Source organism: Vespa crabro, chromosome 1, assembly GCF_910589235.1.
Source record: "Vespa crabro chromosome 1, iyVesCrab1.2, whole genome shotgun sequence".
Lineage (NCBI taxonomy): Eukaryota > Metazoa > Arthropoda > Insecta > Hymenoptera > Vespidae > Vespa > Vespa crabro.
In genome coordinates this window covers 16362438-16389757 of record NC_060955.1, presented here as the reverse complement: position 1 = coordinate 16389757, position 27320 = coordinate 16362438, and the positions used below count along the sequence as shown (strand labels likewise).

The window sequence follows — 27320 nt, the reverse complement described above, 5'->3', positions numbered from 1 at the left end:
TCTCTCTCGCGATCCCTCCGAAGTCTCGCTTCTCTAATTGCTACGAGAGCTTCCCAAACGTCACTGTTATTAACGTACAATTCTACATTGGCAGTAGAAAAGTTATCAATTACATTGCGTCTTCTTAAATCGTTCAATTGCGAATTTGATCTCTGAGATCTATATTCTTGTTCTCTCTCTCTATTTCGATCATCTGCCGACTCATCGTTCGCAGCTTCGCTATTATCCTCCGCAGCAACAATATATCTACCATCTTGTCTATCCTCCTCTTGATTCGCGTTCGTTCGAGAATCGTTCGAGCTTACTTCAACTAAACCGAAATTCGTCCTAACGAAGTTCCTTTCCGGTCTTGGACTTCTCGATTGCGAACGTACGTTACGACGCGAACTTTCCCGCCAACTCATTGCTCTTGATGGTGTTATCGGTTGAGAATTTTCTGTAGAAGCGAATGAGTTTGGCCTTACATCAGATACAGTGTGAACGACTCTCGCACGATTTGCGCTCTCAATCACGAAGGACGACGTTATTCCTGAACGTGAAGACTGCGGCTGTTGCGACTCTTCAAATTCTTCGATCGTCGATTCGTTGAATTGAGACGTTTCTTCAGCTTCTTTCACTTGATCGATACACTCGGACATATCTCTTTCTTGAATATCATGAATACAAGTCCACTAAAAACAAATGATTATACATTAAAACCAGGAATATATAAATTCATTGAATTAAATAGATATTATTTTATACAACGTGATATTAAACCTCTGACTTTTCTCCATTACTGATATTTCGGGACAAGGCACACCATCCTTGCGGATGTACTTGAAGACTAGAAATTACTTCAGCATCATCTCCAACAGGAAAATCCGTTAAGAATTCTACTCTGTTATGTGTACGAGAATGAGAAAACAAATGTGTATAAGTGGCAGCAACCGGTATAGTGGTTTGAGATAATTGCATCAGTCGATACATGTTAGGCTATATAAAAAGAAAGAATATATTACTATTGTGTAATGCTTATGATATGTCCACTATTTGATATGATTAATACCTTGAATCCAGCCAAGTCTTGTGCAAGGGTACTTAATTTGAGATTGTGTATAATAATAAGATATCCAGATGTAGTACATATTAACATTTTACTGGCATCAGGGCTAAGTCTCGTTCGCATCAATCCATTTGTATGAAAGACACGAGTATAAAGAAAACTATTTTCAGTAAAACTGCAGCACACAAATTATGAGATAATTTTATCAGAATAATATATCTTATTCACTAAATTAATAATAACTACCTATTAATATCCCAAGTATATATGCTACCGTCAAATCCACTAGTTAATAATAAACCATCCTTTGGACTATATTCTATATTCTTAACCCAATTAGAATGTCCCTGCAAAGTTCTTATTCTCTGCTTCAAGTTTCTAGCATCCCAGAGAGCAACAGTACTATCATCAGAACAGGTAGCAAACATCCGTTGATCCAGGAATCTACCATCAGTATAAGATTGATGGCATATTTGTCTGATTCAGAAAATTTGTAATATAATTAGAACAAGCAATACCAACCTTACGCAATTCACACAATCATTATGAGCATTATCTATAGCTCGTACTAATTTCCTACATAATGGATCGAACATCAGAATACTTTTCTTTTCACATGCTGCCAGTAAAAGTGATCTGTAAAAAGCAATGTGCAATTGAATATTTTATTTAATATTTACTTACATATTTTTAAAAGCAACATTTTTACCCGTCTGGCGAATACTCCAAATTAAAAACACCACCATGTCTGGCAACAGCCAAATTGTCTCCATGATCCCAAGATGTTATGGGAAAAATGGAAGAGTAAAGAGTTTTGTGAAAACGATCACTATGACCCAGAGGAAATCTTATGCCTAGTTCGCGTTGTCTTATCCATAAATTGTTTGACGTTTGTTTGGTTTTTATTTTAGGCATTTCACCCGAATACATATATTTTCTACATTCAAACGAAGCTGTCTATTGATACAAAAACAAGTCAAAATATGTTTGATAAATTGTGAATTTAATTATAACTTCAAAGAAAATTTCTGGCTCTTCCTTTTGCCTAAAAAACCAGTCTTTGCTATTTCAGTAATAAAAACGGTTTTAAATTAAAAATTCGTTGAATCTTCAAGACTAATAAAGATCCTATACATAGGATCAATTTAAACACGATGGTTCAAGGTTCACGCGAGATTAGGTTAAGTATAAAATGCCACTTGTGGACAAAGTTGCACGTGACCTTTCAAAAAATGTTTTTACGTTTTTTCTCGTTAAAGATCCTTGGTGCGATCTTGAATTTTATGAACAATATATCAAATGACTATATTCTCTTTTCCTGTCACGTTTCGATAAGATTCAAATAAAGTTTAAAAACCAGACACAATACAAATCCACGCCATCTTTACTTTGACGTTTAACATCGATATCTCGCAGTAGCTGTCGACTAGCGATTGCACATTAGAAATCAGTATGAATTCAGCTACGAACTTCACCTGAATACGCGAATGTATAAGGTTATGATGACACATGCAACCCTCTGCGCTGACTTTTTTCTTTTAGTGCCCTCTATAGAAAAAATCATGAACTCCTCTTTTAAAAAGAAATATATATATATATCTATCTCTTGTGTATACATCTCTTGTGAAGTAAGCATCGAAAAGTATTGAAATTAAAGCGTGAGTAATGATCAACAGGTGTTCGAAAAAATACTAATTTTAATTGTATTCGTCATCTTATTCCTTATAATACATTCTTTTTCTATTACTTTCACCTTAAATTATATAAAGAATATAGATAAATAAAAGAAAAAGAAGATAGAGATAGAGAGATGTAACGAACGTGTAATTTCTATGAATACAAAGATACTTTTTCTATGATACACTTCTACGAAATTATATGTTTACGTCATTATTATCTTGCAATATAATCCTTCATTTGATTTCGAAAACTTGATAAATAAGTAAAATTTGTTTCATTTGAAACCATTAGAAATTAATCTATATACACAGAAGTCGTCTCCATGGACATAAACAAAACAAGATCGGGCATTTGATCTCGAGCTGACGCTCGGTTAATCATTTCAACGTAAGACCTTGACCTTGATCTTTGCTCTCAGAATAACGTATATATTAATTTTTATTGTTATTCTTCTAGCATACATTCTTCTTTTGTTAATACAATTTTCACATACAACGATCTACGCACATTAAAATTGAAATAAATTATCATAATTAAATTTTATGTATTATTATTTTTATATTATAATTAAAATTATGTTAATGAAATGAATCAGCGAGCAGCAAGATATCAAATATATGATCTAACATCATATTTTTTTATTTTGTTGAGAAATATATTACTACGCGTTACATAGAAAATTTTTATTATTTTTGTGAGTTTTTTAGATGTAACAATTTATTACAGGTAATGAGACACAAATAATTGATATTGCTTTTAGGTTATTTTCACAAGAAATACCGAGCGAATTAACTCAGGGATTTGCACTTTGAAATTTCTTAATTAGAATATTTTCATTGTTATTCAAAATGCACTCAAATTAATATTAATTTTGTTGAACGTACAAGTCTTCTTCCAAGTAGTGCAAATTGAGTTAGAAATTTTTGTTTGGAGAAAATGAAGTAAAAAAAGCGAGAACATTGCAAAAGATTGTCAAATTCATTGGAAAAGTCGAATTTTCGAGGAACAAGTTTAAAGATCGAGGATGAAGAAACGCGCGGCTCTTTCGTACGTACGCGGTTTCCGAGTGCGCGAAGAATAGTGGGGCGCATTGATGCGCGGAGCGGCCACTCCGCAGCGCTCCCCTTTAACGAGGAACACATAAAATCAAAGAAGCGAAAGAGTTACGTTTGCGGTTTCAATATGAGACAATTTCTTCCTACATCTTCTGTTATCCTTTACCAGGGGGTCCCCGAGAACTGGCCTGCCCCACGTTTGATCGTATTCCATATTCTCTCTAATATCATCCTTTTCTTCAATTTCATTATTCAACGTTTTAACCTCTATTTGTCAATATAAAAAATATCGAAAGTATCTTCAAAAATTTTATTGACCACGTCGAAGTTGTAAGAAAATTTTCATTCGTCGATTAACATCAAAAATAAAAAAAAAATAAAAAAAAACTACTAATTAGATCAGATATAATTAAATCTAAGAATATTTTTTATTTACACAGAGATTAAGTAAATATTAATAATCTAAAATAGAAGAATGTTTGATTTTTTTTTTGTATTTTCTCCGAAATATTTTGATGCGCTTATGTACGTGTTTATTTTTTTTTTATGAAAGTACAAGTAACACAGTTTTGGACTTTCGACACATTTAAACGTGGAATAAGGCTCGTGAATTGTAATCTCGAGAGCTTATACCATCTCCGGATACTCGCCTGTTCTTCGGGGAGTCTCACGGTGTAGAAACTGCTCGAGAGAATGCGTGTAATGCGTGTACGTACACGTTACGCCCACTCGCGTTAGCGTCACCGACATGCCACTTCGATGTATTTATGAACGTAGCTTACCTGTATTCTACGTAGTTATATGCTGTATACGAGCTAGCATTCAACACGACGATTCTCACATGTACTGCTGCATGTCTTCGATATCGTGTTTGTAACATTCTACGCGCAAACCCTCATGTCTGTATCTTTATCTTTCCTATATATCGCTTCTTCATATATGGTGGAGTCATATCAATGCTAGGCTAGTCGCCATTTTGTCGGTAGTACAAAATTTTCGACTTAGACAATTTTAAGGTTATGAAATACATTTATTTTTGATCATAACATTTTCTTCGACTTGCATTTAAATAGAAACTATCTTAATATCGCTACTTTTTTCATTGATAATATGTTGAAAATTGACAGACGTTAAAAAAGGCAAGTTATTTTCCAAGAAGAATTTTTCTCGTAGCACCGAAGTTTTGACCAGCTTGAGTTGCACCTTTATTGGTACCTGCCTGTAAACCAATAAGCGTCTCGCCGGCTCTTAATTGTTCTTCCGTAAACGACCGTTTGTTCTCTTCCGCTGGCTTCGGTCCTAGCCAAGGTCCACGCCATTCGGGATGCTTATAACTCTGTGAATCGCATCAATGAAATAAGAAATACTATAACTATAAATAATATATCTCATAAATGGAAAGAACAATGATGTGTCATTTAAATTAAATTACAGTGCGTCCAATAGCGAAGATAGTATTTGTAACTTGAGCGATATTCTTCCGTTCCATAAGATCGACTGCTTGGAAGAGATCCACGTCAGGAACGCCATATTTTGTGCAGGCTTTCTGAAATCTAAAAACAATATTTTTTAATATAATTAAAGGAAGAATTGAGTTTTTATAACAACATGAACGAAAAGAAACTATGACGATTTCAAGATAATCATCGTCAAGAAATCATCTCGCAAAAAAAAAAATTAGAAAGGAAAAAAGCGAGGTTAGGTAAGGTTAGAGACAAAGAATGATAGGTAAAAGAAAGCTCGAAAGCGCGAAACTCAAAGGGAAAGGCGAACACGAGTTCGATGAGCAAGCTCCTTTCTATGGATGTTAGCCTGTACGATGCTTCAAGTCGGTGACGCGTTTCTATTGTCTCTGAGCGACAAGAAGACATCGTCGAGACGCGTGTACATTGATTTCTGTCAAAGAGGAATATCATCGTCGTCGTCGTCGTCGTGGAGCATACGAAGAAGAGGACGCCTAACTAGAAACGAAATGCCAACATCCTCGCGTCTTTGTGCCGCAAGAACGGTGCGCCACGCGTACTCCTCAAACAGGCAAACAGAAATCAAAGAGCTTTTTCATTGGTTATTCTATCGGAGCGCGAATTCTTTGCAAGCTAAAACAAACTTTTATTACCTCCTATGAACATACATTCCTATGATGCCGCGCGACAGTCGCGTATGAGCACCGAAAGACAAAAAGGACGCAGTTCTTGATGCGACACCTGACGAACGCACGAAATTCTTATTAACTTTACTTTCTTGTTAAATCTGAATAATTAATAAATGATCGATCGTAAAATTATTCAATTCGAACAATTAATATTCCTATAACATCGTATAACTTTCAAGTCATATATCGTTCGATACAAAATTAATTATTATTTCATATTCCACAATTAATATTATACTAGTAATAGGGTTATATTATAAGTTTCATATTATATAATTTTGTTTAGACTTGAACAAAAAAATTAGATTGTAAAGAATATCAAATATTTGCTTAATTACACTTTAATACGTAGATATTATTATTTTACTAATAATTCGTCTAGTAATTCAAATTTTCTATTACAAATGTAAATAAATTTATTATTAGAATTTTAAAATTTTGAATAGGACTTCGTACGATATACGATTCCAATATATGAACAAGTACATTATTGTTAAATAATAACAAAAAATTTTAATCAAACGAAAAAACATTTCTATATCATACCATATATATATATATATATATATATATATATATATATATATATATATATATATATATATGTACGTTCGTTTCGTTTCATTTCCTTTCATTTTAACATTATTATAGAAGGAACGAAGAATACGAGAAGCGTGAGGCAGGCCAGTGTTCGGAAGCCCTCGGTTTGCCAGGATATCAGAAAGATACGGAGCCAAGTGCACATCAAGACTAGCGCGATCTTAGCAGAGTTTTCGAGCGTATGAAACTTTCGTGAATTACATGTTATCCGCGTAAAAAGGGAGTAACGCGGAGTGGCCGCGCTGCGCATCGTTTGCCCCACTACCTCGTAAAAGCGCTCTCTCGGCGACGAAAACGCGCTGAATGACGAATAAGAACGGCGTTGCGCGCGCTGACTCGCAAATGCGCAAGGACCGCGCGACGCAGAGACACGCTTGGTGACTCTTCGCGCTCTAATAGACTCTGAATTAATTTTGGATGATTTTCACGTTTTACTTTTCTTTCTTTTTTTTTTTTGTTGTTCTTTTTTTGTTCTTTTTCCTTTTTTTTTTCACCAAGGAAAGAAATTTGTTCGTTCTTTAAGATGACTTCAATGAATGTGAATTTTGAAAACTCAAGTGTTAGACTAAAATTTTGATCGACAACTTGTTAAAATTCCAGTTTGAGTGCTACTCTTTTAGATATCATCGTGTTACCTCTTCACGTTCGAATAGTTCATCAGGATGGTAGCAATCACTGTAGGCATTCTATACAATATATATCCCGGATGTAAGATTAGAAATGTGGTCTTTTCATTAAGTGGAATGTTAAAGCTTTTGCGAAATACATTTTTTTTAGAACGACGAATAATAGGGACATAGCAACAGATTATTAGAAAATTAAAGTAATTTTAATTATATTAAAATGTGTAATTAGTTTAAATAATATACATTTATTATAGGAGAAGAAACATTTATAAAAATTATACAGAAATTATTTGTTTTAATAATCAGCTCCTATATATTCGATATATTAGTATATCTTAAAAACGAGATACTAGTCGATTTAATCTTTTTAATCTTCATAAATTATAGATATACTAAGATAATAACTTCTTATCTTGTTCTGAGAAAACAGGTTTATTTATATTTTCCGAAAAACATGATCTTGTTCAGGTATATTATCCGTTGTAGAGAAGATCTTCTCAGCACTTGCTGACAATGCAAGCGTATATATTATATATGCAAGCGTACTATATTTTTTTGTTAAGATAAAAATTTTGGAAAATTTAATTTCTCTTAATTTCTACTAATCTATGTTATCCAGGTTATTGTCCAATTTGTAGTTCCACTAAATACATTTTAGATTCAGTAACTGAATGTTCTTTAATATTATTTTTTATGAATATGAAATCTAAATTTCATGCTTTCTATATTCTGGAATATATATCATTATCTATCATATCACGTAAGTAATATTTTTGTTACCATTTCTCTAATTTTTTATTTAAGTAACTTTTTTCTGGCACGAAATCAGAATTCTTTTAATGAAGATTCAAGAATGAAACTATTTAAAACAAAAATTAATTTTAAGTATCTCAAAATTCATTTACAATCGAAATCTTGACAATAAATCAAATACAACTATTTTTTTTTTTTTTAATTATATTATTGTATTATAATCTTTTATTACCAGATGCTAGTTATGAATGAGTAATTTAGTAAAAGGTATCGGTAAATACATTTTAATTTTCTATAAATATTAGTCGTACGGGTGGTAATAGCTCTATCACGAAATATCTGGTTTCCTGGTATTGGTTTACTAAACAAATATCCAAATATCCGGATACTTCAATATAAATATTTGTCAATCAGAGCAATAGTAAAAGCCATAGTTCAAAGAATATATATTTATTATATAAAAAAAAAATATATTTATAAAAATTATATGGACATAATTTCTTCTAATAACCAATTTATATATTATATATATTATATATATTATATATATTATATATTAAAGATCAAATTGACTGATATCTCATTATACACATATATATATATGATATTCAATATACTTAGAAACGAAATACCAGTCGTGCTGATCTTAATTAAGAAAACAGAAGAAAAAGAAATATTGATAGTTAAGTGTTAATATCGCGTCCAATTACGATATACTATTTTTATTCTTGGCGCCTCGAAAGATGTACGCATCAAAATGTATCGAGACATCTGTCAATGGCGGACAATCGAGAGTCTCGACTTTGGCTTGGCTCTCGATTTTCATGTAATACTCGAATCGATTCGGTCGGATATATCGAAGGATAGAAAGCAACGACAGTCCCGACCTCGGACATCTTCGGTAGTTATTTATCAGGAATACAGAAAACCGAGATAGAAACGAGCTTCGAAAATTTCGCGCGCGCGCCATCGTCATCATCGACTTCTCGGTTCTTTCTCTCGAAAAAGTGAAAGATTCGAGAAGAACAATCGGAAGCCGTTTGGTTCGATACCGACATATAATTCTCGTTAATCGGACTATGCTCGTCGATATGCCGTACGGTCGAAACGTAAAACACTGTCGATTGCATAAAGTCGAATGACGACGGGGAAAGCATGAACGAACAAGAGCAAAGTTCATTCGACGATAAATCAAAGGTGAGATCATCGAGAAATTTTTACACGTGCACATTTATACATACATATCGTACATACAGAATTTAACGATAAATCCATTTTTTTTCAGAGTACTTACTGATTAAGATTGTCCATCATTTTGTAATCTCCACCGGATGTGTTGATCTTCGTGATGAGACCAGGCTGCAATTTGTTCATAAGCTTGCATAATAATACACCGTCTCTTAAAGCGTCCTCGTAGCTGACTTCTAAACAGAAAACGTTTAATTTCATTCTTTTCTTATTAAAATTTCATGAAATGTAACAGATTATATATAGAATATTTGTTAATTTAATAATAATCCGATACAAGAAGGAAACAAAATTGACTTCATAAATGATCGAAAGGATATCAAAGAATATCCAATAAGAAAATACAAAGAGCAAGAATGAGAGAGAGAGAGAGAGAAAGAGAGACGAGAGAGAGAAACAAGAGAAAGAGAGAAAGCAATTTTGACAAGGAAAAGAATGCGAAGGAGCGAGTTTGCACCAGGAACACAGAATAAGTCGTTCCCGCCCTTCCGAAAACACAGAACGAAGGCTCTTGATTTTCAAGCGCGCAGTCGCGTCCATAATATTCGGTTATTGCACTCTACATCGAATGAGTAAAGAGGTTCAACAAGGGAAGAACGCTCTCGACACACGTATGCAACACGTACACCGACCAAACACGCACGCGCATACACATCTTTTTTATCTTTTTTTAATTGCTTTCTCGTCTATACCACGTGTGGGACGAACGTAATAATAAAATAAAACAAGTGAGATAGGAACGAAAGGAAGGAAAGTACGACCAGCACTCTCTCATGGTGTCCCATTATGCCAAGAGGTGAGCCAAGGGGGCATGGCATTTTTTGCTGGCTCGTCGAAGGATCGCGAGAATCACCGCCTTCGTCTTCCATCAAAGCTAACCTTCCCTCCATTCGTTCGTTTCATTTTTTGTTTTTTTTTTTCCTTTATTCATGAATAAATTCTATCGAGAGTAGAGAGCATCTCAGAGTCGCCATCGTTCTTCCATTTCTCTTCTTCTTCTTTTTCTTCTGTTTCCTCTTCTCTTCGTGGCGTCTTCGTGAAATCCCTTCTTCCTCTCTCTTACGAAGGAGAGAGGCTATCAAGAAAAGCATTTTAGTCGCCATTCGAAAGACGCGCCGCATCTCGAATTGCCAGGGATTTAGCTACCCTCAGGAGTTCTTTTCTATATATTGCTCGTATATATGTATGTATTCTTTTTTGTTTTTTTCTTCTTCATCGTTCTCTTCCTCTTTTTATCTCCTTTTTTCTTTGGTCTTCTTTTTTCCTTCGATTCCCTCCACTCTACGCCGCCATTGACGTATCGAACCTATCGACGACAGCCACGCCACCTGTCGTCGCACGACGCTTGCGCAACCTATCGATAATGGGAAGAGACAGACCAATATATTCTCTCTTCCTCTCTTACTCTTTCTTTCTTTCTTTCTTTTTTTTTCTTTCTTTCTTTCTTTCTTTCTTTCTTTCTTTGTTTTTCTTTCTTTCTCATTCTACGCACTTTTTCCATCTTCCATTTTCCATCTTCCAAACGGCAATAGATAAATGATTCTTAATAACTTCTTTTATTATTCTTTCAAATTTAACTTTTCCAAAACTATAATATATTCCCTGAGAAATAAGAAAAATTTATAATGATAATAAAGTACTGAACTATATTTCAAATGCTATGTTTGATTGTAAGGTTACTAACAAGATTGATAAACGTATTATAGCAGTCAAAAAAATTAATAAATTTTACTTTAAATAAAATCGTTTTTATAAAATATATGTTTATATATTATTAAATAAGTTATAGTGAGAAATGGGAATTAGTCCTCCCCAAAACGAAACTTAAAAAAAAACTCTTAATGTTCCCAATTTAATGTAGTCATTCTTGGTTTAATGTACACAGAGGAAAATTTCTTTGATAAATATTCCTGATTTATAGAACAGTTTATAATGGTAATAAAATATCGAAATATATTTCAGGCATATAGGTTTGATTGTAACTAAAAAAATTAATAAACATGTTTAATAATTAGTACTTTTTCATGAAAAGGTCTAAAAAATTTCATTTAACGTTCCTTGAAAAAAAAATTATTTTCTTCCATGAAATTGTTTTATACGTACACAACGATATAAATTGCTAAATTCAGATAATTATAAGTTGCTAATAAGAGTCCATAAAATAGAATCGTAAAAACTAAATATATACATTGTAAGCGAATAAGTAGTCATAAAAGAATAGTTTAATTATTTTTTTCTTCGTATCTAACGTGTCTTTAAACGATCTATCTAAATTTTAGATCCGTTTATAGATCGATGAAATAGAAAAATTAGAAAAAAAGAGAGAAAGAGAGAAGACAAGGTTCCATCTTTACGCATGTTCAGGATGGCCGTAGGATAGACGATTCTGAGGAATCAGGCGCGTATAGAAACGCATCGCATGTGTCTACTACTCGCTCCGCCCTGCATACGATTGCTGCATAATGGGGATGGAAATATATGCAGCGTCTATGAATATGAAAGTTGCGGAGTTACTAAGAAAACATACTTGGACTCGAGTATCTCTTCGCGTTTGCTGTGCATTCTCATCACAAGAAATAGGATTTAGAAGCTCCTTTCAAAACCGCTCGTCCTTTCAATCGTAGAAACTGTGAAACGAAAGAAGGCATCTTGTTCTGTTTACAAGAATAATAGAAAGAAAGAGAGAGAGAAAGAGAGAGAGAGAGATAAATAGAATGAGTGAAAAAAATGAAAGCAACACTTCGATTACTAGTCGATTCCAAGCAACGATAACGTTTTCGGGCAAAGTACACGCGTGCCAGCTTTTCGATAAACTACCATCCTGATCCTGCAAGGACGATGCGTCACGTGGTTCTGCCTTGGAGTGGTCCGGATAAAATGCCTACCCTAAAATCTGCTCGCCTAGTATGAAACTGGTCGCAAGCCTGAGTTCTGGATTGACGAGCGATCGACAGCCGATAGTTTTCAAATACCTTTCGATCTTCTTATTCTTTGAGAATAAACTAACCTGTCCAAGTAAATATACCCTTCCAAGTATATTTTTGATAATTTTTCTAATTAATTCACGTATACCTTTATTCGTAATAGTAAAAAGTAATAATCCTGATAAGTCATATATATATATATATATATATATATATATTAATAATTAATTAAAATCGAGCTATCATGATAAAAAAAATTAAGATAAAGAGGAACATGGTTTTGCCTTCGAGTGTAAAACATCGAATTGGTACCAGGGTTGTATTACGCTCAAAGTATAGTCCCTCTCTCTTTTTCTCTCTCTCTTTCTTTTTTTCTTTTTCTCATTCTCCTCTGTTTTATCTCCTTCGTTTATCATTTTCACGTGCTTCTTTCTTGACTTATTTCTTCTGCTTTCTTAGAATACGTTTCTATCCTTGGGGACTCCCCCCGATCTCCTCACGTGCCAGGCACTCATGAAGTTATCGTTAGTACTCGACGTGTGGAAGAATTCATTGCAATTTCAAGACGTTTTTAAGTCGCTTACCAGACGAATAAAATATTAGAGAATATTTTTTTCTTGGATAATTATGGCCTAACATTTTGGTCTGATGTACTGTCAACCTGTAGATCATATTTTATTCTTAATTAATTATCTTTTTATAGTATTAAAATATTTTATTACCTTTTTATAATATTAAAATATTTTATAAAAATAATTGAGATTTTGTAAGTAAATAATGTATTATATTCGCAAATAAGATTAGAGAAGTTTTAATTGTATATATACCATATGTAGATACTCATTACTATGCTTTAACATTATTCATTAATCAATAAGAAACAGTTTAATCGAAAAATTGCTTTGAAAATTGAAAGTATATATATATATATACATGCATTTAGGTTTCAATTATAGATCGACTCTACGGATAGTCTTGAGTATAGTTCAAGTACTCGAATATCCGAATAGTAAGAGTACATCTATACATGATATATCAAAAACAGAAGAAATCAATTTACATTTGGCTAAGTAGAAATTAGGAAAATAATTATAGTATAAAAAGTTAATTTTATGTTGAACTTAATTCATTTTTGAATTTACAATCGTCGATCAAACTTAATCTTCTAATTAAATGAGATTCAATGATCTAAATCCTGATCTAAATTAAATTAAATTAAATTAAATTAAACTAAATGAAGCAAAATATTTCTTATTTATTTACCCTTATATTCTAATAATCATTTTTTACATGTATTCTCTAATAAAGAAATTAAACATTTTAAAATATAATTGCTTTTTTCTTGAATTTTATTCTGTTTTTTGATCTTTTTACCTTAAGTATACTTGTATATACTTTTCTTTCTTCACATTCTAACATCCTTTCACGTAGATTATATAGTATTATTAATTTCTTAGTTTTTTCTTTTACATTTTTTGAGAAAATGCTACTTTAATAGAATATTGGGAACAGAACTATTATATAATATAAAAAACTGTTTCCTAAGATTAATATTAGCAATAATATTTTTATTACAATTATTACTATTCTCATACTTATATTGATTAAAGTTAAATAAACACAATTGTTTAATTAATTAGAAATATATGAGTTATCTCTTAGGATTTTTTACATTTTTTACATTGTATTGAATTAAAATTTTCTGTTATTTCCGACTATGCATTATTAATATCTGATTGGACAGTATTTATATGTTCATTATCTTTAAGTTGATATTATTTTATTAAATTGATATACATTACATTGAATTGATATTAGAATTGAAGTAAAACTTTCCTGATTATTCATAATTAACATCAATGATATTAATTATTTAAATTAATTATTGTTAATTATTTTAATTTAATTTTAATATATAATATATATATATATATATATATATATATATAATATATATATTTTATTAGATTATATTTTTAACGCTTTGAACCGAGAAGATTTTATAACGCGTTGCGCCTGATAAGTGTAAGTACTTTTATTATACTGCAGAAAATGATGACCGCTGGGCAAATATATTGTAAAGATACAAAGTGATTGGTGGCATTCGACAGAAAATCTTGCAGAAGTTGCAAAGCTGGATTATTGTATTGAACACAGCCAATGTTTTAACGTAATAAAAATATATATGTATTCTAATCATGATGTCACATGTTATCATATGTAACGTTATGGCATATAATTTTATGTAATGAGATACTAATGTATCTTTATTTAATTAAACTTTATTAAATTAATCTTTATTTAATTAATTTTTATTAAATCCGGAAAACTTTTTTGTTTTACAAAAAGATATTTTCTGTTTTTGTGTAATAATGACAAAAAGGAAAAATTTATTGAGAAGGTATGTTGTAGCCAAAAATGTGCCAAAAATGTGCCAAAAACGATGAAAGGTACAGTGCAAGATATTGTAAACAATATAATTTCGATTTTTGTATAATTCCATTTCTCAAAATTTATCATACAACAAATTTTACTTTTTGAAAATTTAATCTTTTACTTGTTTATATGTTTATACATAGATTTATTATATTGCAATTACCAATAATATAATATTTAATTCTTAACATGAATTTTCAAATAGAAAAATTTAAACCTGGATATTCGCATATCGCCTGCAGTGCTTTAATGAATTAATTTATCTAAGAATACTCCATTCCTTGGTAGCTTTTTTTTAAAATGTGCTCCATACAAAATTATTTTATTTATTAGAAGTAAATTATATGCGTTGGTAATAATTTATTATAAAACACGTATTATTCACCATTATCTTATGCCCTGCTTCTTTTCGGCCAAGAAGTAGATAACATTATGCAGCAAACGAACGTCGTACCGAAGAGATTAAATAGATATTTCTATTATTATAATTCCGATATCGCTTCGCACACTATTATAATTTATCGCCCTAATTATTCTTCTCCAGTAATATTATCTATTTTTATAATATTACGTTTTTATGTAAAATTATTGTATATAGAAATTGAAATTATGATCAAGATACAAAAAAAATCTTTTATAGATAAATTTTATAGATGTATCTTTAGTTAAAACTGTATACTCAAAAGGGACAGTTATCCCTTTCTCATAATGTTTAGGAAGCATTGAGACCCGGCAATCAGCATTCACGATTCTCTTTTTCTCTCTGTCTGTCTCTCTCTCTCTCTCTCTTTCTCTCTCTCTCTTCCTCTTTCTCCCTCTCTCTCTATCTCTCTCTCTTTCTCTCTCTCTCTTCCTCTTTCTCCCTCTCTCTCTCTCTTTCTCTCTCTCTCTCTTCCTCTTTCTCCCTCTCTCTCTCTCTCTCTCTCTCTCTCTCTCTCTCTGCAATAAATACGCATGGTAGAAAGGAACGAAGTAAACAAGCATCGTGACACGTTGATACCTCCCTGGTATTGTTGAAACACTATGAGATGTCGTAAAAGTGAGAAGGTGACAGAAAATCGATATTCTCATTGGGAAAGTCACATTCTACGATTCTTTAGTTGAAAACCTCAGCAAAACGTCTTTCTTTTCATCCACGAGAAGGATAGAACTGATGTTGGCCTGATATTTTTCAGATGTCGTGCATCTTCGTGAGGTTTCGTGTTATACCCACGTATTTATGTATATGTGTATGTATAGGTATGTATATCATAATGTACACAGTGGCAAAAGAAAAAGTAACTAAAAAATGTGAACAATACGATGTATCGGTAAATCGGGATTATTTCTACGAGGGATACTATCCTGTTACGTTGACACGTCACGGTCGTCACGTTCGGACCACTTTGACACGAATTCGTTGAGGAGAGAAAAAGAGAAAAAGAGAGAAAGAGAAAGAGAGAGAGAGAGAGAGAGAGAGAGAGAGAGAGAAAGAGAGAGAGAGGGAGAAAAGAATTCTCTAAAAAACCTCGATCTAATCATTGTAACTCTTTCTAATTTAAATTGTATATTTTAATGTTATCGAATTATTTCTTTCAATTGTTCTTGATCTTGATTATGTAATAATTTAACAAGTAATTAATGAATTAAAAAGACTACTTTAAAGAAATTCTATATTTTGCGATATTTTAATTTACAAATTCAATTTTCTTTTTAATATATTCGTTTTTAATACATTCAAATTTGTTTCTCGTTAACAAAAGATGAAAATGAATTATATAACTAATTTGTATCATATATGTACCATTATTCTTTTAAAAATGGAACGTTTTGCTTCTATCATTGTCGTAATTTTAATAAATGTTTATATATTTTTTTATTTCTCCTGTAATAAGACAATAAGATATTTTTATTCGTTCTTAAGATATGAATGTCAAAGAAAGAAATCCGCTGAAAAACTGACATAGTGCTTCCGTCTATGGTTGCCGTATCGATTAAACGTCAGGTACCCGTCATAAAGACGTCAAAAACATGGTTTTCATCAGGACAACATCCTCGGTCTGAATTTACAACCATCAGCAACAGGTATTATGAAAGGAGCTCTTTTATGATGGAAGGTGAAATTCAACTTGTATTATTTTCATGATAGAATATTTCGTGATATCGATAGTCCATTTCAACGATTTACATTGATTGTTATTTTTTGTCTAAACCAGCAATATCTTAATAAGTCTTTTCGAATAGGAAAATTCAGGAAGAAATAATATCTTTAACCTCATGTGTTAGCAGGGAAGAGCTGTCGTCAGTAGGGAAGAGCAACCACTTGTTGAATGTGCTCGTAAATTTGCATCGGGACTGTAATCCTGGTAGGCTCATCTCCAAATGACGTCATTGACGATCTCTTGACGGACTACTGACATTAGCAATCACAGTCTTCACAGATGTTTGACTTTCATCAGTCAACTTTATACCGAATCAGATAGAATGGCTTATCAGGAGAGATCGATAATAGCGACCTTGACAAATGTAGTCACTACTCTACCCTATGTGCTCCCCTAATAATTGCAAGCTTTTGTGACGTCTGCATCGAGTGGACATCTAGCACGACACTAGCCAAGTCAACATTGCCAGTATGAGAAGACTAAGATTAAAATCTCCTTTCCAAGACATTTGGCTAGGCGTGACAATGAAATTCTTATAGGATAGCTAGCAATCGATCCGTCGACGTCAAAACGTTGGCGGGACACCCTATAAATCCCTCAAACGTCTGCTGATGCCCTGGTGCACCTAAACGCCTTGCGCCGCCGTGACGGACAGATGACTGACGTTTCAGTCTGTTTAAAGCTCTCTTTCCATTGTATTCTCTGTTTTTGTGTCCATCGAACTGTCTCCGTAATACCAGAAATAATTAGAGAAGAAACAGAGAGAGAAAGGGACGAAATAGTAGGAGAGAGAGAGAGAGAGAGAGAGAGAGAGAGAGAGAGAAAGAGAGAGAGAGAAAGGGAGAAAGATAGAGATAAAACTTGTGGAAGGGTGAATTCGAAAGACTCGAGGAGAAATGAACGGAGACACTATGTGCAATTTCCGACTAGACTATCCAAAGCCTCCTATGTAGTCCTGATACACTGGCGTCCTTACGACGTAACATGATGAATCCATGACGGTAAATCGATATTCGTCATAATTTTAGTTTTGATCCCTTTTTCCCCAAGACGTATCAATAATTCGTTTGCGTTTCAGGTGAAATGAAAGAAGTTATTAGCTTTTCTATTAAACAGTTTCAAGTCTTTAATAAATTTGTATGAAATTTCTCTTCGCTCGTTGAAATTTGAAGTTGATTCAGCTCTCTAAAGACGTATCGATAACAATAACAATCCATTATAAAATTCAGACTAAATTCTATAGGAAACGTTTCAGGGTGCTTCGGATTCCAGATCATTCGTATGTTTGTAGTTGGTAGGAGAAAACGATCGAGTCCAGCGTACCAGGCGAGTTTCCATGATCAGGCTATCATCCGGAAATGTTAGAATCTCAATGTTAAATCGTTTACTGTGTTCTAGAGTTCCGGTACTCGCATTTGATCGTGGATAACTCGTTCAATGTTAGTTAAATAGAGAAGGAGAAAGAGAGAGAGATAAAGTTATTTAAATAGAGAAAGAAAGTGAAAGAGAAAGAGAGATAGTGAAAGAGAGAGAGAGAGAGAGAGAGAGAGAGAGAGAGAGAGAAAGAGAGAGAGAGAGAGAGAGAGAGAGAGAGAGAGAGAGATGAAATATATAGAAATGTAAATCGTATCACGTTGATCGAGAGTTTAATTTTAAACGAGTCAATAACATCAAAAGCTTGGACTATCCGGCTAGCAGACGAGAACGGAGGAAGATCGTAGGTACGAGATATGGTAAGCTGAAAAGCGTAAAATCGATTCTACTCTCAGCAGCTAGGTCTCCTCTACCTAGATCCATCCTAGATAAATGCGCCTAAGATAAATTCTAGTCGTGGCACCAGGCCATCAGAAGCAGCATGGACTCGTATGAGTTTTGGATGTTCTCGTTCGATGATAGTATATGTATCCGTTGAATAGGATCATTTTAATTGTTAAACAAATAAATATCGATTTTACCAAAAGTATTATCCTAATTCTTAATAATTTTCTTCTATTTTCCTTCATCATTAAAATTCATCAATGAAGAATTAATTCTAAAGTATTCTTTAGAATTATATAAAAATAACTAGATCGATATTGACAAATTTGAAAAGATAACGTTACATATATAGAACGATCTTCAACTCTTAGAGTTATCGATCGTTTCTATTTATAAGAGCAGAAAGGACAGGTAAGGTTCTCCTCGTTCTCGACAGGTGCAAACTGGTTCCACGAGCATCAGGCTGGTACTTCGCCGTGAGAGCTTTCCTATCGGATGAGAGAGAAACCCCACCTAGCTAAACGGTCATAGGCATGGAAGGTTCCTAGTGGGGATTAAACTAAATATCCTCGGTGGGGGTGGTTTCATCGTTTGGCCACCTCCACTGAGACTTCCGTGCCACCAGGATGACAGTCGAAGGTGGAGGCTTGTTACGTTTCCACGTTTTATCAATGTAATATTCCCATATTGCTATGAAAGACGATGGAAAATTATTTTTTAAGATTCATCAATATAACAAATTCAATAGATAATATTTCTCTATAATCATTAATAAAAGATATAAAACCAAGCAAATGGATTTAAAAAAATTCACGATATAATCGTAAATCGATTAATTTTAAAGGTAATTAACAAAAATTATTTAGTTGATATGAAAGGTAGAAAACTTGTCTCTCGCTTTTCAATACAGAGGAAAATCATTAGCTTGCAATTGCGTCGACGCCTGACATGTTTGTTGCAACAGGGTAGCATGTTAACCATAGGGGTTGATTCTTAACCATAGTTTCGATAGGGTGGCTCACAGTGACGTAACAAAGCGCGCGTTCTGCTGGGGTAACATGAGATAAAGACTGGTAGAACTACCCCTAAAGTATCGATCTGTCCTAAACAACTTTTCTCAAGGTTCAAGCGAGTTTCTTTAGAATTAATAATATTTATATTATGTTAAGTTGATTATGGAGTACATAGAGATTAACTGCAAAGAAATAATAATTTTTATATATTATGAATAAATTTTTTACGTTTACGTTATCGTGTACAATCGAAATTATGTAGGAAAATTCGAACTCATATTGAAGTACACTAACCTATCGAACGAGCTTGTCCTTTGCTACGTCATATAACCGACAATTTCTACCCGGCTATCATATGGTATCAGCTGGCAGGTTGTGAACCCTTTAATGCTTTCGCTTGAGAAAACACAATGGGGGTGACCACATCAAAATGCTTTTTCGAAGCTTTCCACCTCCAAGGAATAGGATTACATGTTCCTAGCTAGTAGTTTATGGGAATGAAGTTTAATTACATAAACATGATCCAAATAAAATATATTATTGTAAAAATATACGTTGTCATATACGTATAGAAGACAATTAAATTAATTCATAAATAAATATGTCTATTAAATTGTTATATTATTTTATTAAAAAAAATTTTGTTAAAATTTTGTTTATTCTCTCTTTTCCCTTGTTTAATTTTATTTAACTTGATTTTGATTGTTAGTATAAATTATAAAAGAATTTGCGGTTCTAAGTCGCCTCCAAATAACAGGACAACATATCTTCACGTTAGGCTCACCTGTCGAGGGTGTAAACCCTCCCGATAATTACAAGCTAAGTAAATCGATAGCTTACTTACGCTTGAGGAATAATGGATAATAAGAACAATATTTAAGAAACTTGTTTTATCTGACTTATTAATTGAACAGCTACTTTTGCAAGTTTATATATACATATTTAATTATATATTTAATTATATATACATTATTAAGATAAAATAAATAATAAATATAAAAGAGTTTTTTACCTGGTGGAAATCTTTCTCCTACAATCGTTTCAATCCATTGTTGAGCTTCAGCTTCTTGGCTAGCTTCTCTTTTACCAGCAACCTAAAAAAATTAAATATAAGAGACTTAAGAAATGCATAAAAAAAAATTAATTTATAAAATAGATTTATAATTTAATAAAATTTTGAGTCGTAACCAGTAATTTTACAAAACAGTTCTCTTGTTGAGAATAAAAGTAAAATTTGTGGTCTGTAAACTACTTATTTATGTTTTGGTTCTTTTATCAGTTTCCGTAGAAACTTACAAAAATTGCCGTAGCCGATGGTATTTCACATCGTCATGGCGGGGTATTGGTAAAAGTTTTCAACTAGCAATAATCGCACCTCGGCAGACCCTCATTGGTTACGATATCGCCGCTGCGCAAAGCTGATGAAACACTCGTCGTATCCGAGAATTATACAGTTGCATAGAACTTGTACTTTCGAGAAATATTATTTCACAACGCCACGTTGCGGAGAGAAATGAAACTAAATAATCTTCACGACCGACGGTAGTACGAAACTTTCATTAATCGTTACTTAAACGAAAAGAAAGTCAAATAGATTAGTTAAGATCAAAAAATAATAATAATGTAAATAATAATAATTTGTTATTGCTATTATAAAATAATAAAATAACTTTTTATATTTGAAATGAATTTCCTTGATAATTACATTCAGCGTCACTAAATGACAAAACTTTATATTGCAAACATAACATAAAACATATAATATATAAATATAGGTATATATAAAATACAACATAAAAGCTACATCTGTATTAATAGTCTACAATCTATATTTGAATATATAATATACTCTATAAGAAATTTTAAAAAACAATGTATATCTATAAATTTATTAATTTTCTCTACTTCTTGTTTTGAAGAGTTAGTTACTTTAATAAATGAACAATTCATATATTATATAAAAGAATTCAAAGAGAATTTGAAAATTTGAACTAGTGATAATGGAGATATTTCTCAAAGGTTGATTTTGATTGCAAAGTAAAATAATGTGTGATTAATGATAGAAATATAAATTTGACAGGTGTATAAAGAAACATTACGTCATCGTTAAAATACACTCGAATTACATTTCAAAGAGGTTTAAATGAAATAGTAGCACAATCGTTCCAGGTGTCTGTGCAACTACGTAAATGCGATTTGCTACGATAAACTTGGAAATAGCGTGCTGATTGATGAAATCTAAACTCGGCGGTGGCATCACCCTTCGAAGTGGCCAGAATCCAGAAATTACGACGTTTAGACTTATCGGCGTTTTCAACTGGCGACAATCCACGAAAGTTAACCGTTTTCTTTCTTATTGCAAAATACTCCTACTTGTTCGAACTTTTCCACGTTTGCTATTATAATAACATTTTTTTGGAAACTTATATTTTAAAAATAACATTTCAATATGTGCAAATATATATCAATAATAAGCGATATATTTTATTATTCTCTTATTTTTATTATAAAATATAAGGAAGAACTTTTAGAATAAATTTAAAAATCATAGATATAGAAACGTCGAACAATTTATTACTATCTTCTCGTGGTTTTCAAATTTTTAAATCGTCAAATTATATTCCACATGAGAAACTGTATTTGTACGAAGAGCGCACGAAAATAAGCACACAGTTCTCTTGTATGACCTAAATCTCAAATCTATTGCAACTTTCGTAATGAGCGAATCGTTAAATAGAGGGAATCTTCCTTTTGAATGAAATAATTTACATGATAGAGAAGAATAATCGTTATTTTTCGATTCGTACGACGGTGATTATCTTTGAATCTTTTTAAGATCACGCATCTATTGGATTTTCGTTTTATTATTCTATTGGATTCAGTATTCTATTCGATTTTTTCGTCTCATTAATGTTTTTGGACATATTATAAACACATAATTAATTATACATAAAATAAAATTTGTATGAATCTTGTAAATAAGGATATAGTGTCAAGATCTGGTTACAAGTGGGGGTGTGGGAATACCCAATGGGCACTGAGCCAAAAATTCTCGTCGTTGAAGATCAGTAGGATGGGCAAGGGGGAGGGGATGATGCCATATAGCACCGAGACGCCAGCGGTCCGACTTAGTCTACTCGGCAACATCGTTCAAAAGTTATTCTATATCGTAAAATTTGTTATTTGTTCGAGAGGTCAACGAAGTCGAGAGAAAAATGCCGGTATGTTTTCTCGCGCTTGTATATATATATATACATATATATATATATACATATGTATATATACATATATGTTCTCGTAAAGATGGTAACCTAATGTTATCGCAATGCAAAGAATTAACAATTTATTTATTAAGTGGCAAACTAATTTTTTAGGAATTCATCGATCCTTGCTTCTCGTACGATCTATAATATCACGAACTCTTCTAATAAATTTCTGACAATCGCTGAAAACAAATTGCATGCCTCAAATCTGTGTGATTTTTGAAATGATATTAAGTATCCATACTTAGATAAGATAATCCTTAAAGATGTTAATAACCTTGTTATCAACGATGTATGTTCTTAAAAAGAGATAAACGGTGTAAAATATATCATTATTTTGAATTCAATTTCCAATCCAAAATACTATCATCCGCTCTTAAATTCGATATTGTATGTGTATCCTTGCACAGGTGACGAACGTTTTGATCGCAAGCCAAACTTTGCTGGAGATAGCGGCTATAATCGGATTTTAAATTTAGTAAATCGTTACAACACAAATCATCGGTTAGAGAGAAAAGGGAGCCTGAAAGAACGCTAACATGTTCGAGAATGAATCTTAAAATATCTGAGTGCGTCTCGAGGAGTTTAACACGTTGCTCGCTTTCTTCCTTCCGTTTTTTTTTCGGTTGATACATTACCGATAAAACTTAAAACATTCTTTGATATACGAGTTCTATCGAAATAAAAAAGAATATGAATCGCTTAACGTTTTTATAAAAATATCGACGAGAATTCAATATGACGAGTTTTTAAAGAGAGAGAAAGATAGAGATAAATAAAAAATAATATTGATCACCTAACGCTTTGATAAAAATATCGACAAGCATTCGATATTCGTAGAACTTGACGGATAACATCGACAAGCTCCAGACGCGAACGATAAATCAAGTAAACTGGCATTCGTTTCTTTCGATCGTGTTGCAGATTGTATAATCTTTGTTATACATTCGTAAAAACATTTCTCCCTACTCGCAAAAAAGAATGTTTCCAAAAATAATCATTTGCGATCGCGCGAAACGAGAATTCTGACGATCGAACTTTAGCATGGATACTGCGATGGACCAATGTACTGTTTGTTCATATATATTTTTATATATATGTGGGTGCACTTATATGTATGTGTTGATCTTCGAATTAATGCTATAAATACTAATTTACCGTTGGCAGATGTAAGAACATCTTGGCTTTTACTTGCGTCAGTCAAATTCTACACGTCGTAAATTGATCAATGCGTTATTAACTAGTTATGAAACCGTATCATACAGGATAGCGATATCGTCATAATTTCAATTTTATCTTCCTTGAATGTGTTTTAAATAAAAAAATGAAAAAAAAAAAAAAGAAAAAAAAACTTACAAGAAATAATACATAATTTAATGTTGAAGTCGAACAGGTGGGCGAAACGCATATCTGGCATTAATAGAAGCTCATGAAACTACGCCCATCGTATTTTATTTTCGACGTTGGTTTACACTCGAAAGTAATTTAACACCGACCGAGAACCGAATTCTATTTATGAATTTTGAACGTTTTTAAAAAGAGAAGTAGACAGGAAGCATACAGGCGATCGAAAGAAAAGCAGTGTTTTATTTTTGTTTTCTTTTTCCTATTCTGTTTTTTTTTTTTTTTAAATAATTCATCTTCCTATCTGTCACAGGCTCGTAATAAAGAACAAGAAGCAGAAGTCCTCACTTGGATCGAAAATGTACTCGGTGAAAAACTTCTACCAGGAAATTATGAAGACATTCTCAAGGATGGCGTTGTTCTTTGCAAACTGATTAACAAACTTGCACCTGGATCCGTCAAAAAAATTCAAACGAAAGGGACGAATTTTCAGCTTATGGAAAATGTTCAGAGGTGAATGAATTTGTTGCTGAATTCGAATTTCGAAATATTTCTTATTGTAAAAAATAATAATAATGTTTTTTGTTTGATTAGGTTCCAAGCAGCAATCAAGGAATATGGAGTACCGCAGGAAGAAATCTTCCAAACGGCAGATCTTTTTGAGAGACGCAATATTCCTCAAGTGACTCTCTGTCTTTATGCACTTGGTAGGATCGTAAGTAATCGAACGACATCGAATTTTCATTTTTTCAAAGATTTTATATTGTGACAGATCTGTACGATATTTATCTTATTTTTTTTCTTCATTGAAAATAGACTCAAAAGCATCCGGAATTCAATGGACCGCGTTTAGGACCAAAAATGGCAGATGAAAATAAAAGGATGTTTACGGAAGAACAATTGCGTGCTAGCGAAGGTCAACTCAACCTACAGATGGGATTTAATAAGGGTGCGAGCCAAGCGGGTCACGGTGGATTTGGAAATACTCGACATATGTAGATCTATGAAAGCAGAACAGTTATTTATTGTTAAATCTCGCTATAAATTGATCAATCAAAAAGGCAACGAAAAGGACAATGAAGGGGTAGAGGCGAAACTTTTTGACACGCGTACATTCGATTTCACAAATTTGCTAGTAGACAATAAGCCAAACATTTTACATCAAACATTTACATGACAACGAGCAAGATTAAATTGCTATATTTTACATATTCTCTAACTAAATATACATAACGATATCTACATCACAAGTACATACACTTTACATATACACATACACGAAGAAATAATTTATGAACAAATTCTCGAATATTTTATTCATATTTCTTTATTAATATTTTGGATGTTTCATAGAACGAACGTAAAGTACGATTGAATTTGATGAATAGATGAAAGAGTTAGGATCTTGCAACGTATTGCTCGAAGATTCGACACTTGCTCGATGTTTATTGATAATTAATGATAATTATTTGATATTAATTACCACTGTAAATATAGTAGAATATCCATATATCCATCCAATCCTGTTTATCTTCCGCCTCTTTTCATAAGGTTTATAATAATATAAAATATAAATTTCTTATGTAACAAACAACATTTACCGCAATTTTTTTATATCTTTAATTAATTACGGTAAAGAAACCGATGACATCGTAGATGTATATTTTTATACATCTATCTCTCTCTATCGCGTTTTAGTAATTTTTGAGAAATTAGTTCTTAAAACGATGTAACGAAAAATGACAGTGAGTTAAAAAAAAAAGAAAAGAAAATATCATCATCAGTATTTAAAAAGTTGGCTACGATACAAATAATAGATAAGTAGGTTTACGAATTTGTTTTACCATTGAAACAAATGTTTGTGAAAGTTCGAGATTACGTTTACCTATATATCCGAATAATTATTTTTAGTATTCGACGAAGAAATAAGATATAAGTCGGATTCTATTTGCAAAAGTTAATTTTTCCAAGAGTCGTAATACGAGGAATGACACAATTTTTATAATTTTTCAAAAAACTCCACGGAAATGAATATCTTCTGGTGTGGTAAAAGTTAATTCAAAGTTTCGCTTGGCACACGAGTGCCTTTGAGTTATTTCTGGAAGTTGTACCAGCGTCAGCCATTACTGGACTCGGGTCATAGTCCTATATTAATTTATCCATGGGATTAACCTTAAGATCAATTCGAACGTGTTAATACGACTTTTCTACATTCTTTTTTTAATTTATCAAGTACGATGAGACTCTCGTAAGATGAATTTCCGATACATGCTATTTAGTCGATAAATAAGTATCCCTTTAAAAAACTTGCCTATTTAATATAGTTTGTATAGAAAAGTACTGGAGAAGGCGAGAGAAAAGCGACGAACTATGTCGGCACGATGCGTAATCGCTGACTCACAATCAGACTAAAAACGAAACGTGATGGAAGACAAATCCAGAATTAGACGATGGAGCTCTTAATAAAAAATTCAAACTATAATTATTGAAAATATTGTTGAGTCAAATGATTTAAAAATATTTTCATGATTTGCGCTTTTACCTGAATGCGTCATTGAAGCGTAATCAAAGTCACGTTTATTTTTACTTGCCTATTTTTTGTTGTAAAATTGATATAATTCTCCATGAACATTTTTATTATTATTATTATTATTATTATTATTATTATTATTATTATTATTATTATTATAATTATAATTATTAGTATTATAATTATAATTATTATTGAACGATATTGTACAGTGAAATAGCGCACGACGCGTTGGTTAAACACACAAGAATCATCTGTCAAATCACAGCTGATTAGAAAAACAATTGATGTGTCATACGTAAGAAAATAAGAAAACAGACCAACGTATCTTCCGCTATAATTCTCTTTTATTTATAATATTTCGTGAACATTGAATATGTGAAATTTGTTTAAATTAACCAATCGAATCAATAAAAATACTGAACTTTGTTAAGTTTTAATAAAACGGTTCATAAGAGCCACGTGGAACGTATTCCAATGGCACTTACCTGCCACAACGGACGTCCAGGCATGATGAACTCAATTCTTGATTAATATCTTCGTGATTTTCTTCGAATACGGAATTTGTTGAGAAAGCACAGCCTACAAGTTTCGACTCAAGCGTAAGCACAAAAAGTGTGCGGCTCGGCACCGGTGCTGCGTATATATTCGTGACAAGTGTACGTTCGTATTAGTGCACGTGGGTAGCGTTTCTATATATGGATCACTTACTCACCATCGGCGTACTACGCTTATGATTGTATGTGTGTGCC

The 27320-nt window shown here is 32.3% G+C and overlaps 3 protein-coding genes and 1 non-coding gene across 6 annotated transcripts in view; 1 reads left to right on the top strand and 3 right to left on the bottom strand.

Annotated features, from left to right (window-relative positions):
* LOC124432684 (DDB1- and CUL4-associated factor 10) overlaps positions 1–4634 on the bottom strand; it is a 7270-nt gene extending 2636 nt beyond the window's left edge. For 2 of the 3 annotated variants that reach the window (XM_046981788.1, XM_046981772.1), the window contains exons 1-6: positions 1755–4634; positions 1568–1681; positions 1292–1489; positions 1049–1220; positions 760–975; positions 1–671 (exon numbers count right to left, since the gene is read on the bottom strand). The exon at positions 1–671 is cut by the window's left edge. In XM_046981788.1, the coding sequence (XP_046837744.1) occupies positions 1–671; positions 760–975; positions 1049–1220; positions 1292–1489; positions 1568–1681; positions 1755–1975 (1592 nt within the window). In that variant the 5' untranslated portion in view covers positions 1976–4634. Of the gene's footprint in view, positions 672–759; positions 976–1048; positions 1221–1291; positions 1523–1567; positions 1682–1729 lie in introns of all 3 variants that reach the window. The other variant, XM_046981783.1, reaches the window with a different exon arrangement.
* Positions 4635–4789: 155 nt separating this feature from the next.
* Positions 4790–27209, bottom strand: LOC124432702 (muscle-specific protein 20-like). The gene is made up of 5 exons (XM_046981797.1): positions 27057–27209; positions 20444–20525; positions 9206–9335; positions 5213–5333; positions 4790–5116 (listed from the first exon to the last, which is right to left on the bottom strand). The coding sequence occupies exons 1-5, from the start codon at positions 27078–27080 to the stop codon at positions 4925–4927; spliced, it is 549 nt and encodes a 182-aa protein (XP_046837753.1). The 5' UTR covers positions 27081–27209; the 3' UTR covers positions 4790–4924.
* Positions 20711–20851, bottom strand: LOC124432841. Its single transcript, XR_006944379.1, has one exon. It is a non-coding gene; the product is annotated as a U4 spliceosomal RNA (small nuclear RNA).
* Positions 22510–25632, top strand: LOC124432709 (muscle-specific protein 20). Its single transcript, XM_046981810.1, has 4 exons — positions 22510–22652; positions 24352–24551; positions 24633–24753; positions 24855–25632. The coding sequence occupies exons 1-4, from the start codon at positions 22647–22649 to the stop codon at positions 25035–25037; spliced, it is 510 nt and encodes a 169-aa protein (XP_046837766.1). The 5' UTR covers positions 22510–22646; the 3' UTR covers positions 25038–25632.
* Positions 27210–27320: the final 111 nt, after the last annotated feature.